The following is a 16,819-nucleotide window of genomic DNA, read 5'->3' as shown; positions in this document are numbered from 1 at the left end:
ATTTGGATGAAACTAATTGAATTGGAAAGAAGACTCAAAGATCTTTCTTTTCATAGGTTACAGCTCACCCAGTTCATTATATTAAGGGAGTTATGATCATTCAAAGTTGACCCAAAAATTCAGCTGGCCTCAGTAGTTTGTGTGCAGGAAATTTTCCTGCACATTTACTATTCCCAAATATCCCGACCACCGTTTTATAGTTTCGAACGTGCTTGATTATATCCGAAACCTATTCATTTTTGGAAATCTTTATATCGTTGGAAAGCTTATTCAATAACCTTCGCATGAAACCATCGACGGGCAAATTCCGGTATAAATAAAATAAAAAAAATTAATTCCATATAAATAAGACCAATACACGTACTTGAATACGCCAATACACGTACTTGAATATGGAGTGTTACAATTATCAAGTGTTACTGTTATTTAAAGCTAAATTTTCATTAACAACATCAATTAATGAATGAAGTTACCTCGCTCTTGTTGTCGCTCATCATTTCCTTCTTCTTCATTCTTTTCTCTTTGATATAGGCAACAATATCCAACACCGCTTTCTCGAGCGCAGCTACACGCTTATGAAGATCCCCGAGGGATGATGTTCCTGCTGCATCTTTGGAGGTGCTCGGAGAATCATCATCACCAACGCATACTCCAACGGGGTTACCATCCAAATCCCCGTCATCATCACTGTCCTCATTTAAAGTGAGGACAGTCACCCCTTCTAACTCTTTCTTCAAGACATCGAGGACGTTATTCTTCACGTCATCCGTATATGGCTCAAACCTAATCATGTAATCCATCTTCGTCTCACGTATAGTAGGGATGATCTACGGGTGCACGTTCTACCAAATATCAATTAACAATTACATAACATTCGATAAAATGGTACTATTATTGCATTATAGAAAATAAGTTCATACCTCGGTAACTTTTCCTTTATACTTGAATGAGTCTCCTTCGATTATCTTATCACTTTTTGAAGTGTGCCATCTGAGGATGCGGGGATGGGTAAGGGCTCATCCATTGATTTTCCAGCAAATTCTCCAAAATGAGGAAAGGTCTCATAGATCGAAATCGATAAGCAGTACAGCAATGAAAAAAATAACTATGAGTCTATGACATAGTATAAATAAAATGATAATCTATGATAAACTCACTAAAAGGTTTATGGTAGATACCATGAATGCCCAGGGAAATCCGAATAGAGCATAGGATACCTTTTTTTTCTCATCAAATACTTCATTTTGCTTCTTCAAGTCACTTTTCTTCTTCAGATAGTCCATGGTCAGTTGAAATGTCTCTTTCCCCCACGGATACTTCTCGAAGAAACTCAAAGAGTCGACCATTCGAATCAGTTTTGTGTTGGTAACCTTCGTCGAATCTTTCGTAAGCAACATGGTGTGCAAGAACCACAGTAGACAACATTTGAACTTCTGGTCCTTGTTCAGCTTATTCCCTCTGATCAGGTGTAACAAGTTGGCCGCCGTGATGTTTTTGTTTTTTGTCACCTTAAAACAAAAATTATCCCCCTTTGCTAATACCTTCTTCATTTTTGATTCACTGGGTATGATGAGCAGTTTAGCCCCGTGATCAAACAAAACTCTTTCAAGCCAAAACAGGCAGGCTTGTTGTTAACACAGAACCACATCTCATGATGCATCTTATCGTTCTTAACGTGTCGCAACAATAAATAATGGAACAACTGTCCATTGAACTTGAGATGTTCCGGTAGGTTTCTCAGGTGTCCAAAACAGGACCGCTTGAATTTTTTATTCAATTCTTGGTCGACAAGAATTTGCTTAAATTCTTGATAATCAGCCATTCTTGATCTGGCCGATATCTTTGCCGGGAAAGATCCGACCTCGTCAATTATCGCGAAGGTCATACCGCTCCACAGAAATGCACCTTGAAAGATATGGCACGAACAACGAATCATTATCCCTATCATCACTATTACTCCCACTTTCCTCGCACTCTTCATTGTCACCACTGACACTCCGCTTGGCAACATCTTCACTAGAATCGACGTAGTCGCTTATCTCCTTTAACTCCGAATCTGATTCGGACACTGACTCTTCAATTTTCTTTTTTTTTGACACTTTTTCAACTGCCGCAACTCTTCTTTTTCTACTACTTCCAGCGGTATCGTCTTTCTGTTTAGGAATAACATTTTTTCTACCCATTTTCAACACAGTCTACACCTAAAGAACAAATCTCCCATTTTTAGTTCATAGACTACAAGTCTATCAACAGAAATAACTTAATGATCAAATGAAACCCCCTCCCCCCTCAAAAAAAAATAAATAACAAACACCCCATCATTAAACAGTTCACTATACAAACATACAATAATTGAACCAAAATCAAACATGCAAAATATCAAAACACAACAATTGCTAAAAATCAAATTAGTGCACTTAATCAAACTAATTAGCTATTAATATTTCAATTTTCACTATTTCAGCAATCATGTTTTAAAAGAATTTCATACGTCTGAAAATTGAAATATATCTAGGGCATTCTCATTTCATAGAACACGGGTCTACGAATAGACCGCGGGTCTATGGACAGAAACACGACGTTGTTCAAATCAAAATGCCAAAATAACTCTTCAAACAATAATTATACCATCATTCAACACTTCGTTGCTAAAAAAACACACGATTAAATCAAAACATCAAATTCAAAAAAAATAAAAAATCCTACATCACTACCAATCGATTAGCAAAAAGAAAAATCATTTAAATAGATCTAGAAATGATCGAAACTCGATTTTAACTAACCTTGCGAAGCAACAACGCTCCCTTAACAGTTGCAGACGAAGAACGTACGAAAATGACATTTTTGGGAGAAGTTGTTTGAAAGCGGGAGTTGGGAATTGAAGAGGAGAGAAAGGGATTTTTTTTTTTTTTTGGATATTGAAATAAGTGGAGGGTGTTAGGTGTATTATATTAAATTTGTAAAGTTGTATAAATGATGAATTGATCCCTTGGCCCACATGTGGACCCCACTTTGTACACTCTAAACCTAAAAAATAAATCAAAAAGAAATTAAGTAGGTATTTGGCAAAATAATTTTGCAAAAGTTCCTCTTTGCCAATTATTCCCAAGAAAGAGTTATGTCTGATTAAATTTTTCACAAAAGATATTTGAAACCATAAGCTTAGATGTATTCGTATAACTTGAAAAGTGATAAATGAATCGAAAAATCGATTATATATGTTTCCAGAATTTGAATATGATTTTAATTAAAATTTGAAATTATTAAGCGGCGATTTTCTTTTTCAAATAAAGTAAAATATTATACTTAAAAAAAGTAGTACAGTTTTTACATCCAAACGAGTCCTAATCATGATACACGAAATTGAGATGAAAATTGCGAAATGATGGTAGGTGGAGGACTCTTGTGGAGATATTTTTGTATGTGTTTTCAAACGCGGAAATGTCAAGCATTCATGCAGTCACTTTCATTTTTCACAAACCGATGAATATTATCACATTTAAGAAAATATTTTTTTCAAATATTTAACCAATTAACATACTTTGTTGTGTGTTTGGTATAACGAAAAATGCCTAGGAGTGCCTATAATGACAGTTAATTGATGTGTACATGATGCAATACTAAGATGCAAAGGGGGAAAACGCAAAGGACAAGGACTCGTAAAGTATAATTGAGCTCTACCCCAATTTAAAGGCGTATGAAGTCAAACTAACTATATATTGGATGTGAATTAGGAAGTAGAACTTCAATTTATTCATTTTTCAAAAAATAAAACATATATTTTACAAACGTAATACAAGTTACAATAGTTAACAATTAAAAATATTTATAAATTAAAATATTTTAAAAAGTTGGGTCAAAGAAAGTTAAAGTCGATATATCTATATTGCAGTCTAGATATTTAATATTGATTATTCAACAAAATCTTTTCATTGTCCTGATAGTAACTAACACAAACAAATTAAAATAAAGCGAGTTTTTTGGAAAGTACGTAAGGATACTACTAATGAGAAAATTGTCAAAATTCAAGATAATAGTTTATGAATATGGGTTACGTTATTTACTGTTTTTATTTGCTTTGGCTATGAAGTTTTCTTTATCCCAAATTGGTTTAAATTTTTGAACAGAACCTTTGACTAACAGAGAGGGAGTTTGGCCGAAAATAAGAAAGCTTTGATCGTTTGAAGTGTCAGCTGGCACCATCATTTTTTTAATAGGTTAAAATCACTAGATAAAGTGTCTGGTGACATTTTTATTAATAACTAAATAAAAACCAGATCAAGTGTAATCTCAGCAGATTATATTCAATAGTGACTAATTCTCCCACAAATTACGGGCCAGGACTTATTAACAATCCGCGAGCTGGATATCGGCACATGCAATGGAGGTACCTTGGCCGCCTTTCTTTGGAACCAGAGTCACCGCAATAGTTTCTTCATCTTCCAAACCAATGTCCTCCAACAATTCTGTGATGGCTACCTGGAAAGTAGCACTCGCAGTATGATCAGTGTCATCAGCTTTGTGAACATGTGGCAAGTTAGTATAGCTCCCCGCGAACTCTATCTTGTTAATCTCGTTTAGATTCGCATTAATATTCTTCTTGTCGTCCACGTTTAGGAACACATCGAACCTAATGTACTTTCTGTCGTCATATTTTATGTAGTTGAATGTTAGAAGTTCCTCTTTTTGATTTTTCTCATCTCGAGTCCATCCAGTAGCCGGCCTGGTGATGGAAAATGAAATGGCTTTGTCCAGCTTAGCTATTGGGAATATCTTCCCCGCCGTCGGAAGTGAAGCTGTATTTGCTTTTCCAGTCGTGGCCTTCTTTAATTCTGGCCTAAAGTTACGCCATGGGGTGGGCATTGGTGCGTAATCGTACCCCATCTTCTTAGTGTCCAAACAGTCACTGATTTTCACGCGGTAAGGTTTTTTGTTCTCATCGTAGAAAAAGAACTCTGAGTCCAACCAATCTTTTCGTGTGAGGTCTTTTCTTTTACCTCCCATTGCTTTCCATTCATTCCACATCCGGTCCACGTTGGCGTGGTGGCAATAGAAAACCGGGTCCAGACCAGCCGAGTAGAAGTTACCCATATCCTCACCGCATGACTTTTCCCCATTAGGAAGAGGTTTACCCGCCTCTGTTCCAGTCCAGATGTGGACAGGAATGTGAGGGATGTTTTCAATAGTTCCCGGCGTGTCGATGTTATTCCCAAGAACGTAAGGCGAACCAAAGAACAAAAGAGGACACGGAGCATTAGTTACCATTTGACGGTACATTAGAGCTAAGTTATTAGTCAACAACTGGAGTTCAGTAGTTTGGACCTCCTCGCCGAAAGAACCAAGATCCACTATGGTTCTATTACGGACGTGCGGATTACGCCTTTCGTCGTAAAGGGAAGAACCTTCAACATCATACATGGGAGGCAAGCGCATACCCTTCGGATTGTCCCAGTTCCAATAGGGCAAAGCAAAAGTTGGATCTCCGATCAGGGTTCCCAAGATTCTCTCGTAGAAGTACAAGTACCACCTATGAAACGGGAAGAAAAGCCAACTGTTATGAACTTGTAACTGTTTGCCACCTATTAAGTAAGCACCGTTGCAATAAGCACAATGGATATTGGCTTGTTGCTTAAACCCAAGAGGGTTTAAGGGTTCGGTTTTATCAAGTTCCTTCATTTTGCTAATTGCCAAATTGTACTTGGCAATGTACTCCTCATCAGCATTTTGAGCAGGGGAACGCATACGGATCTTGGTCATGGTAGGAACCTTGTAGTATGGAATGGTGTCATAGTTAGTTGGAATAGGAGGAGGGCAACAACTATATGGTATTGTTGGATTGTCTGGACAAGCCGTTTTCGTGGCTGGGCCACAAGTTTTGAGATCAGGGATTGGAATAGGAGTAGCTGATGCAGCTAATGGTGCAAGATTAGCAGCACCATAGAGACCTCCTAAACCAAGGAGCAAATCTCTCCTATCAAGATTTGCTTCAAGGTTTTTGTCATGCTCGCCAGTGCTATTGGCATTGCATGAAACCTTGAAACTTTGGTTACGCCTTCTTCCGTGGAGGCTCAAAAGTTGAGAGGGTTTTTTTGCAAAGAAAGATGAGCTGGTATTGGAGAAATAAGAGGAGGGGGAATTGAAGGTGCACAAAGGTAGAGTAGTAGAAGCCATTGTGCTGGGATGTGGTGCATTTGCTCTGCATGGTTTCATCAGTATTTATGGACACAACTTATATTGTGGTACCTAAAAACAAACGTGAAACACAAGGCTGATTGTTCATCTTGTCTTGTAAATCATGAAAATTATGATGACAATACAGTTAAGACTGGCTCAATTATGTGTAGAGCTAGCAATGGTGGTGGGTGAGAAAGTGCTGTGGAGATATTAAGAGGGAAAATTATCTGCCATTTCGATATTTTGGTGTGTTTTTGTTTTCTCAAACGTGGAAAGTGACGCCCATTAATGAAGTCACTTCATTTTCCACAAGTTCACGGAAATTATCTCATTTAAGAAAATATTTTTCCAGAAGGGTGACTTTAGAGAAACGGGTAAAGTTACTGTGATGTGATCATGAGATTAAGGTTTTAAGTCGTATAAATATTCTCTTGCAAACATGCAAGGTAAAACTACGTTCTGCCCTTCCTCAAATTCTGTATATAGCGAAAATTTTAATTCATCAAACTTCCAGAAAATATTTTTCCCAATGTTTTACCAAGCAACATAATATTTAGGTGTGTGGAATTAACCGAAAATGCTTGGAATGCCTATAATGGTAGCTTCTCTTCGTTATGCTAAGATATGTGATACATATATTACAGTTTAGATTAATTTATTTTTCTAATAAAAATATACTGATTGTGATTAATAGAAGAGATGTTGCTCGCTATTTAAGTTTCCCAATTTAATAAGAAAATATCCATCTTTTGGGAACGGTATAAAATTACTTCAACTAAATAACACTAAACACATAAATTTAACACAACTTTTTATTTTTACTCCCAAAAAAAAGAAAAAATTGACCTTGAAATACCTTTTCAAAAGTTAATTGGTTGTCAAATCAAAATAATAAATTTGAAAAAAAAAATCAATGATTCACTTATTTTGAAACACCAATAAATACCCCAACAATTTACTTATTCCGAAATAGAGGGAGTTCTATTTTTACATGATCAGAAATATTTTTATATATATCTTGTAGATGTTGAATTCCCTTCAACTAATCCATATATTTACTTTTGAATTTTTTCAGTAAAAATTCTGACTCCGCTACTGCTTTCACACCACATGAAAATTATATATGATGACAATATTGACTAATGCATAAGGACAGTTAGGACCGGCTCAATTATGTGTAGAGCTAGCAGCGGTGGTAGGTGAGGAAGTGCTCTGGAGATATTAAGGTTCGTTTGGTAGATTGTATTAGAAAGTTAATACATGTATTAGTTTAATGTGTATTAGTAGTACCTTGTTTGATATATCTTTTTACCCTATGTATAACTAATGCATTAGTTATACACTGTATTGTGTATTGAGGTGTGTATTACTAATACCTCAAAATTCATAGCATTAGTAATGCAATGGATCTAATGCGAGCATTAACATACTTAAAGAACCTATTACCCCTCAAAAAATTTTCCGCATCCTTTCCAACATATATATTGAGGATATTATATAAAAAAAAAAAAATTATGTAATTCATATTTTTTTTAATATATCGAATCAAACACTGCATAAGAAAAATACAAGCATAATTAATACAAACATAACTAACACAAATATTACTAATATAAGTATTACTAATATATCATATTTTACATTATTTTTATACATTCTACCAAATGATTCCGGAGGAAAAATTATCTGCCATTCGATATTTTTGGTGTGTTTTTGTTTTCTCAAACGTGGAAAGTGACGCCCATTAATGAAGTCACTTCATTTTCCACAAGTTCACGGAAATTATCTCATTTAAGAAAATATTTTTCCAGAGGGGTGACTTTAGAGAAACGGGTAAAGTTACTGTGATGTGATCATGAGATTAAGGTTTTAAGTCGTGTAAATATTCTCTTACAAAAATATAAGATAAAACTATGTATAAAAATTTTGATCCTTCCTCAAATTCTATATATAGTGAAAATTTTAATGTATCCAACTTTCAAAAAATATTTTTCCGAACGTTTGACCAAGCAACATAATATTTGGGTGTGTGGAATTAACCGAAAATGCTTGGAAGGCCTATAAGGGTAGCTTCTCTTCGTTTTTTTTCTAAACTTATGCTAAGATATGTGATACATATATTACAGTTTAGATTAATTTATTTTTCTAATAAAAATTTACTGATTGTGATTAATAGAAGAGATGTTGCTCGCTATTTAAGTTTCCCAATTTAATAAGAAAATATCCATCTTTTGGGAACCGTATAAAATTACTTCAACTAAATAACACTAAACGTTGATATAACTAATTACGGGAGCAGCTCCTCTCCAGTTGGTTTATTATCCAGTTTGTCTGGTGGAGGAGTAATTTACTGACAGCTGAACAATTATAAATCTAAGGGTTAGTAATTAATTAACCTAAAAAGCTCTTTAAATCATGATTAAAACAAAATATTAGGTCTGGCTAACTATCAGATAAGGTAAAATCCAAGAATACCGCTAAATTTTGAGAAAGAGTTGCGACAAAAACTATGCAGAAAATTTTTTCTGTTCGAAAAAGATTTTCTTACCATGAAAAAAAGATTTCAACAGGAAATCTATACAACACTCGACAGAAAACTAAACCGTTTATAAGGCTCAACAATAAAAGATCGCAAAGAACAAGAAAATCAGTTGAAGAATAATTTTATTTTCTCAAAAAAAAAAGTAACGACACAAAAGCAGGTTATTTGTTGCTTTAGTAGCCGTTTGGCCATGAAAATTATTTTTTTCCGGAGTTGGAGTTGGAGTTGAAGATGAAGTTGGAGTTGGAGTTGTGTTTGACCATGTCTTTTTGAAAATTTTCTCTTAGACTTTTGAAAAATCTTTTTTAAATATGATTTTATGCCTTCAACTTTTTAAAACTATCAAAATCATCCAACTACTAATTCACCTATTAACATACAACCAAATAATGTTGAGAAAATAATTTATATATCTTCAATTGATAAAATAATTAACAATAAACTAATTATTGTGATTGTTATTCTTCTAAAATTTGAATAAAAATATCTCTAATACGAGCTAAATAAGTTTATCTAACAATAATTGATTGAATAGAGAAAAAATATATTTTGATATGTCAAAAAAGATCAAAATAATATGTCGGAGTCCTAAATTATATGAGAAGAGAAAAATATATTTTAAAAATTAAGAATTTCTTAAATAAATGGTATTTTGATCTAGATAAAAAATTATAATATTTAGCATTAGTAAAATATATAAATCATTTTAAAATATTATTTAGAAAATAAATTTTATACTAAGTAATAAGGGATAAACGTGCATGACACGTTCTCATAACCTAGTATATTGAAATATATAACAAAAGTTTAAAACATGATTTCTTTTTTCTAACAAAAGTTCAAAACATGATTTCTTTTTTAATCTTTCAACATTTTCCTCCTCTCTTACTTCCTGACATAATTGCTATTTTTTAAAAATAAAATTTTTAAATCATATTTCTTTTTCATCTTCTAACTTTTAAATAATAAAGATAAAATATAACCAAAATATAATATTTTCAAGTCTAAACATAAAACATAGAAAGACGTTATAGAAACAGCGTATAAAGAGCATATTATAAATATGTACCATAAACAATATTACTTGAATAGAGAAAAAATATATTTTGATAAATATGATTGATAGATATAAATATATTTTATATATTCTTAAATTTATTGATGAAAGTTCTTAATTATTTTCACTTGAATTAATTATTTAATTGAATTTGATTTTAAAAAAAATATTACGGAATTTAGTTAATAAGAGAGGTTTATGTAAAAATTTAAAGATTGGGGTTATATGTAATAATAATGAAAGTTAGAATTGGAAGTAGAAAAAAGGGAAAACAACAAAAAGTTATTTCCCCTTTTTAGAATTTATCCGGAATTATTTTTCAAATTTTCATGGCCAAACATCATAATTTTAAACTCGGTAAAGAATTTTCGAAAAAAACGAAAAAATATCCACAGGCCCTTAAACTTTTCTTATAGCCGCAAATGTTAATGCATAAAAGTGTCTATGACATGTTTGATAAAATGTCTTAACTAGACTTTTGTAGTAATCAAACTATTTAACATTCTTTTAGAAAAAATAAGCTTCTAATTATCTTATTTGTTTTTTTTCTTTCTCTATTTCTCTTTAAAGATCTTTTCCTTTTTTTTCTTTTCCTTTCATTTATATTCCGTTTTTTCCTTTTTGTTTCTTTTTTCCTTTTTATTTTTATATTTTTTTTTCTCTTTTGTTTTTTGTTTTCATGTTTTTCATCTATTTTTTCTTTTTTTTGCCGCCTTTTCATTTTTTTTTTTGTTTTCGTTCTTGTTTCATTTTTTGTCATTTTTCTCCTTTTTTATTTTTTATATTTTCTTTTTATTTTTTCTCTCATTTTTTGTTGTTATTGTCATGTTTTATATTTTATATGTTGTTATATTATATATTTGTTCGTATCATAGTATATATTTCAAATAAATTTATTATTTAAATTTAAATATTTTTTAGCCGTGAATATAATTTATCATTTGTATTTGTATACAAATAAATATATGAATTAATTATATTTACTAGAGTTTAAAATATATAATATGCAATGTGTCATTCAATACAAATGTATCATTAGTATTTGTATGTCAAGTTTATCGTTTATATATATTTATAAACAAATATTTGTATACATATGGTTCAAGTTGTATAACATTTAACATTTAATATAAATGCAACATTTGTGTTTGTATAATTTAACACTAGTGAAATAGGCTTCGCTTTGCGCGATTTTTAACCATATTAATAATTTTAAATTTATCAGAAATAGAATAGATAAAATTTTTGAGGTACATTCATATGCGACCTATTTTCTATATATAATTTATTAAATCATTAGATATAGATATTAAATGAACATTATTTTTTATTGACATATTCTAAAAAGAGACAAAAGAAAGAGAGTATGTGTGCGTGAAGAGTCAATTCGACTCTACCACGATATTTCCTTCACTTAGAATATGTACTTGGTATTTATATGTGACTTCGACGTTTGAAAAATCTTTAGAATTAATCTTGATCGAGATATATTTTTGAAGGTGTAATGATAATTTAAGTTTTAGGCTTTGCATTTGTGCACAAACTTTGATGTTATTATATGCTTTCAATTTGATTCTTAGAAGATTACTAAATGAACGATAAAAATTTGTCTATCTTTTAATAAAAGCTAATGATGAACTCAAGTTTGTCTAATTTTCTTATTTTGATATATATACATACATACACACGCGCGCACACACACACACATATATATATGTATATGTATATACAGGTCCTCAACTATGCGATTTTTTCCGTATAGGCACCTCAATTAAGCCATGTACCTATTGAACCCTTTATTCCTTCACAAAACGTGTCAATTGAGTCAAATATGTTGACATGGAAAAAATTATAAAAAGCGTGTAATACACACGCCAGCGACGTGGCAAAGTGACAAATCAAATAATGACACGAGTTATTTTAACTTAAAATAATTATAAAAGTAACTTTTTTAATATAATTAAATTTAAATTTTTTTTAAAAAAAACATAACACACCCCACCCCCAGCAGTCCTTCTCTTCCACCCCACCCCCTCGGTCGATTTAGTAGAAACAAAATTTAAGTTGGCAGAAAAGAAAATAATTACACTGCTAAATTACTTAATTGCCAATAGATAGATTCCTATGCACCATAAATCCAAAAATAATCTTACTGCATTTTTCCCATTCGCCGCTGACGATGAATTTTTTTCTACAACTCCCGGCGGTGTAGATAAGTGAGTGGTTGTAGCTGAACCATCAATTTTCGGCGAATTCACCGGTGAGATAGAAATCATCGGTGGATTAGCTAACGGAGGTACTTCAACAATTGGTTTATTTACACCAATTAAATTTTTGTCGAAAAATTCTTTAGGCAATAAAAGCAACGACACTCCAACTATAAAAATTGTGAGATTTTAAATCCAAAAGCTTTACATTATTAATTATTGGATGAAGTTCTTAACGAAAATCTTTCGCAAATGAAACGTCACTGTTATGAGAAACAAAGTGATTAATTTTTTTTTTAACGTAATCAAGTAAAAAATATATAGGAGTATGATTTTTCTAACAACTTACTAATAATATTTTACAAATTACTTATTGTATATGAGTGTGTGTTGAATTGATATTCTTTTTCTTGGTTGTAGCCATTAATGGAGAAGAAGATATGGAGAAAAAAATGAAGATGGTGACCATTTGGCAAAGTGTGTTATGAATGCCACGTTACGTCAGCGTCACATCAGCGATTATGCTCAATTAACACGTTTTGTGAAGGAGTAAAGGGTTCAATAGGTACATGGTTTCATTGAGGTGCTTATACGAAAAAAGTCAAATAGTTGAGGGGCTTGTATATGTGTTCAGCCATATATATATATATAAGGTTTTGCTATCATACTACATGAAGGTAGTACGTTAGCATCCTCCCCATTTTTTAATTTACCAAAGTATCACTGCCACCTCTTTAAAATAAAAATTATTAGGGATTTTTTGGTCTTTCACCTTAATTTCTCAATTTTCCCTCAAAACCCATCTTCTTCAATCACCCCACCCCCCACGCACCCCCACCCATCTTCTACAATAATACAATTATTTATAATTCTACATAATTTTAAAGTTATATTAATCATAACTTAATTAATTTTATTTGACTCTCAACTTATCGTTATAGGTGAATTTTAGGATTTCGAATTTATGAATACGCCTATAAAATTTGTGTCAAAACTAGTAGATTCAGACGAAACAAGTAAAAATGATTGTAGCTTCGATTCAATTTACCGCGATCCACTTTACATTATTTGAATTGATGCATAACTATTATTAATTTAGTTTTGTGAAAAATTATAGGAATTAGTTAAAAGTAATTTTTACTATTAATGATCAAACACTAATAATTCAAAGGAAATATTATTATTTGAGTGATATTTAAATAAAATGACAAATAAAAAATACATGAAGATTCATTTAGTGATGCGGTTGGATGAACATTTATTTGTTTGCATATCACACGTATCCCGTGACTCATAATATTATTTCCTCCGTCTCAAATTATATGTCGGGTTGCTTTTTTATACGTCACATAAAAAATTATTAATTAATAGAAAATTTAGATTAGGAATCAGGGGCGGCTCTACCCTTTCGAAAAAAAGGCGACCGCCTTAGGCCCCCAAATTTGAGGGGCTTCATTTTTTTTTAGTAATGATAGATTACAAATTTTTTAAAATAATATTAAATATTATTTGTATAAAAAATAAAATTTTATATAAAAAAAATTAGAAGGAGTTTGATATATCTAGTATGTCTCAAGAAACTAATGCATTGATTATATTATTAATTAAAAAATAATTATTAGAAAAAAATCATTATATAATTTAAAAAGTAAACTTTATAAACATAATTAATTTTTCTTAAAAGCTTAAAGCCCCCGTTAGATTTTAGCCTTAGGTTACGGATTCGCTTGAGCTGCCCTTGTTAGGAATGACTGGTAAAGTACTACTGTCGTGACTAGGAAGTCATGCATTTAAGTCATAAAAACAGTCTCTTGCAGAAATGTAGATAAAATTACATACAATTTTTTAATTGGAAGGTTTTTTGTATGCGTGTGGGGGGGGGGGGGGGGTTGAGGGGGGGTAGGGTAATTGTAGAAGATGGTTTTTGGAGGAAAATTGGAAAATTAAGGTGAAAAAAGACAAAAAGCCCACACTCACCAATAAAGTGATTATTTTAAACTAAGGGTATTTTAGGAAAATAAAAAAATGGGGTCATTGCTAACTTACTACCAGCAGAGTTTCGTCCTGAGCAATGAACCAATCACTTTGATCGTGGTTGTTCTAGCCAAGCCGACCAAGACAGCTTCGGATCCAGCTAGACCTTGAAAGGATTAACTAAACCAAACTTCATATCATTACTTAAGCAAAGGTCTCGGCGTACCCAACCTTGGGGCCTAGTCGTTGGCTTGATGGACGCTATCATTTCATGGAAATTCTTCACTCTATGGCTTACCGGTCGGGTAAAGCTTGCGCAAGACTCTAATCACTCTAATAGTATCTATAATTGTATCTAATAGTAGAAGTCATCAGAACGGTAGCACTTCAGCTACTGCTACAGCAGCTTTAGATACGAGCCTGCTTCAGTTTTATTCAATAAGAGGGTGTCACCCTGTAGCTGTAATCTATCTTTTTCTCTATGATATTTTATATTCTCCCTTTCCTACTTCTGAAGCATAGGAAATCGTTTTTGTCATTTAGTAGAGTATGTCACCTTTGTTTTTTGTTGTAGGAGTGGTAAGCCATAGATTGTCCCTTGCTTGCAACCCTTCTTTCAATACAATACGCCCTTGCCCTTATAAATCGATGAGCAAAATATATAAATATAACTATAGAATAAACTTCACTAAAAGTAGGGATTAGGGGTAGCTCCTTTGTCGACCAAGGAAAGCGGGTCAGTTGATTGGCAAGCCGACTGATACGACCCTTTCTTCTGCTGCGGTTGAATCGGATAAAGCTAGTTAGATAGAGTAAGTGGAGATGAACATCGTCTTAATGTGTGCTTTTCTATAATTTAGGGATATTACTAATAGATTATTTAGATTATTTGGTCATTCGTGATCGAATACAACTGCCGGAAAAGTTGTACGCCTACATAACTTACCTCCCAGACCAAGGAAGGAAAGTCTCAGATCTATGTAGTTCTGGACCCCATCTTGCTAACTTAAGGTCGTAGAAATCTTTACTCGAAAAAGACCATTCACCGAAGTAGAAGCGCCTGATCCCATTGGGTACATAAAGATCTTTGTCAGTTTGCCGGATAAATCCCACCGAGGCAGGTCACTCACCAATTCAGAGGGGAGAGAAGACGGGCGGATAGGAACTGATGGAGCTAAACCTATAGCAAGCAACTAAAGACCTAGCATGACGTTTGAACCAGTCTACTATATAGGGCATCACTACACTAGACTGAGGTACGCTCGGGCTACTTTCAAAGAGGATCCATACCCATGCAGTTACTATTAAATATTGAATAGAGAAACAAGAATAGGCTTAGATATTGTAAACCAACAGTTTCAGATTTTCAAGCAAATCCTAGTAAGAGATTGGAAGAGTAGTATGCTCCCCACCTAATTAGCCTTGTGTTCAGTATCATCATCTTTCCTTAGGGTGATCTGATGTCTATTGACCTAAAAGGCGAGCAGAGAAAACTAGATGTTGAGATGCCATAGCCTTCTCTTGATAGCGAAATACAATTTCGCTACTTTCTCACTATTTGAACTTTAAGGTTAAGTTAGTGTTCAATGAGCCAATACTCACTAAGAAAGTGCCTTACATAAAGGCTTGATGAAAGCGGTTTACGGAGAGCGCTTCATATTACATCAGGCTTGCCCTAGGGAATATCCTTTTGAGTTAGATTGATCCTATCTGCTTCTTAGCTTAGTCGAAAGCTAGAGATTGATTCTCTCTTCTTTACTTGAGAAGGTTCTTACCAGGCCCAGGCATACTACTCATCGGTTATTTTGACCTTTGGGATCGAAACAACCTATTAAAGGTTGTCGCCTACATAACCTACTTCTCATACCAAAAGAGCTAGGTATCATATCCCTGTAGTTCGAGCCCTTTTATTAAAGCAGTTCCTGTATCAAACTAGTAAAGTAGTTTGCTTGAAGGGGGCCCTCCTTACCTCTCCCCCTTCCCCTTATCATAGAACCAAAAACTAACCATGATACAAGGGCCTGCCTCTCAGTATGTGAAAAACGGAAGTTAAAACTCTTTCACTGTCTTACTTTGGCCCCTCTCTAGCCAAATCAAAAAATTGGAACAACCCCCGAGACATCGAAAAAATTCCCTAGAACTCACGCATATACCATGTCAGCCTCCACCTTCAGATCCTTACTGTCCATCTTTATCAGCCAACTCCCAAGGGCTGCAGACGCATTAATATTTTTATATTTGACCCTCGTGGCTGGCGAATTTGTCCAAGAGCAACCCATTAATGGGGATGCTTCTCCAGGGCTTTTAAAACCCTAACATAGACGTCGCTTGCTGGATTTTGTAATTATCCAAGCAGACGTTGGAAGTCTTCTTTTATAGCACCTATTTCGGTGGGCGTAACCTTAGTTTCCAAAACCAAGAGTTGAGCGATATCTTCGAAAGTTAAGGGGTCTCGAAGATTGTTTTGAGAAAATGATTGAAGAATAATCACACATTTTCTCCTAAGTGTGTCAATTGTATCGGACGGATCCTCCCTTGGAAGATCAACGTCCAATAACCAGTTTCGTGTTGGTTCAGGAGGCAAAATAGAATCTTCCTCTTCTTCTATTTGTGGGGTGAAACAAGCCAACCATTTTTTCCACTATGTACCTTTTGAGGTGGATGCGCCTGAAGGCACGTTGGAGGGTTGCTCTGCTGCAGGAATGGCAGCAGGTTGCCCTCCTGCTGGATCCTACATGTTCAAGCTGGAATCCAGTCCCAAACCAATAAAAAAACAAGAACTAAAAAAGGAACCTCCCAACCAACAAGCCGACTTAATAGAACGCGGAATGACCTAACCAGAAGCATGGATTGGAGTTTCATAAG

General features: G+C 33.5%; 1 protein-coding gene across 1 annotated transcript; it reads right to left on the bottom strand.

The window, feature by feature from the left end:
- Positions 1-4,177: 4,177 nt before the first annotated feature.
- On the bottom strand, positions 4,178-6,620 carry LOC107860389 (polyphenol oxidase B, chloroplastic). Its single transcript, XM_016705729.2, has one exon. It carries the CDS (start codon positions 6,208-6,210, stop codon positions 4,348-4,350), a length of 1,863 nt encoding a protein of 620 aa, XP_016561215.2. The 5' UTR covers positions 6,211-6,620; the 3' UTR covers positions 4,178-4,347.
- Between the last annotated feature and the right edge of the window lie 10,199 nt (positions 6,621-16,819).

This window comes from Capsicum annuum, chromosome 2, assembly GCF_002878395.1.
Source record: "Capsicum annuum cultivar UCD-10X-F1 chromosome 2, UCD10Xv1.1, whole genome shotgun sequence".
Lineage (NCBI taxonomy): Eukaryota > Viridiplantae > Streptophyta > Magnoliopsida > Solanales > Solanaceae > Capsicum > Capsicum annuum.
Note: the sequence above shows the minus strand (reverse complement) of the source record. Positions and strands in the feature narration are given on the sequence as shown.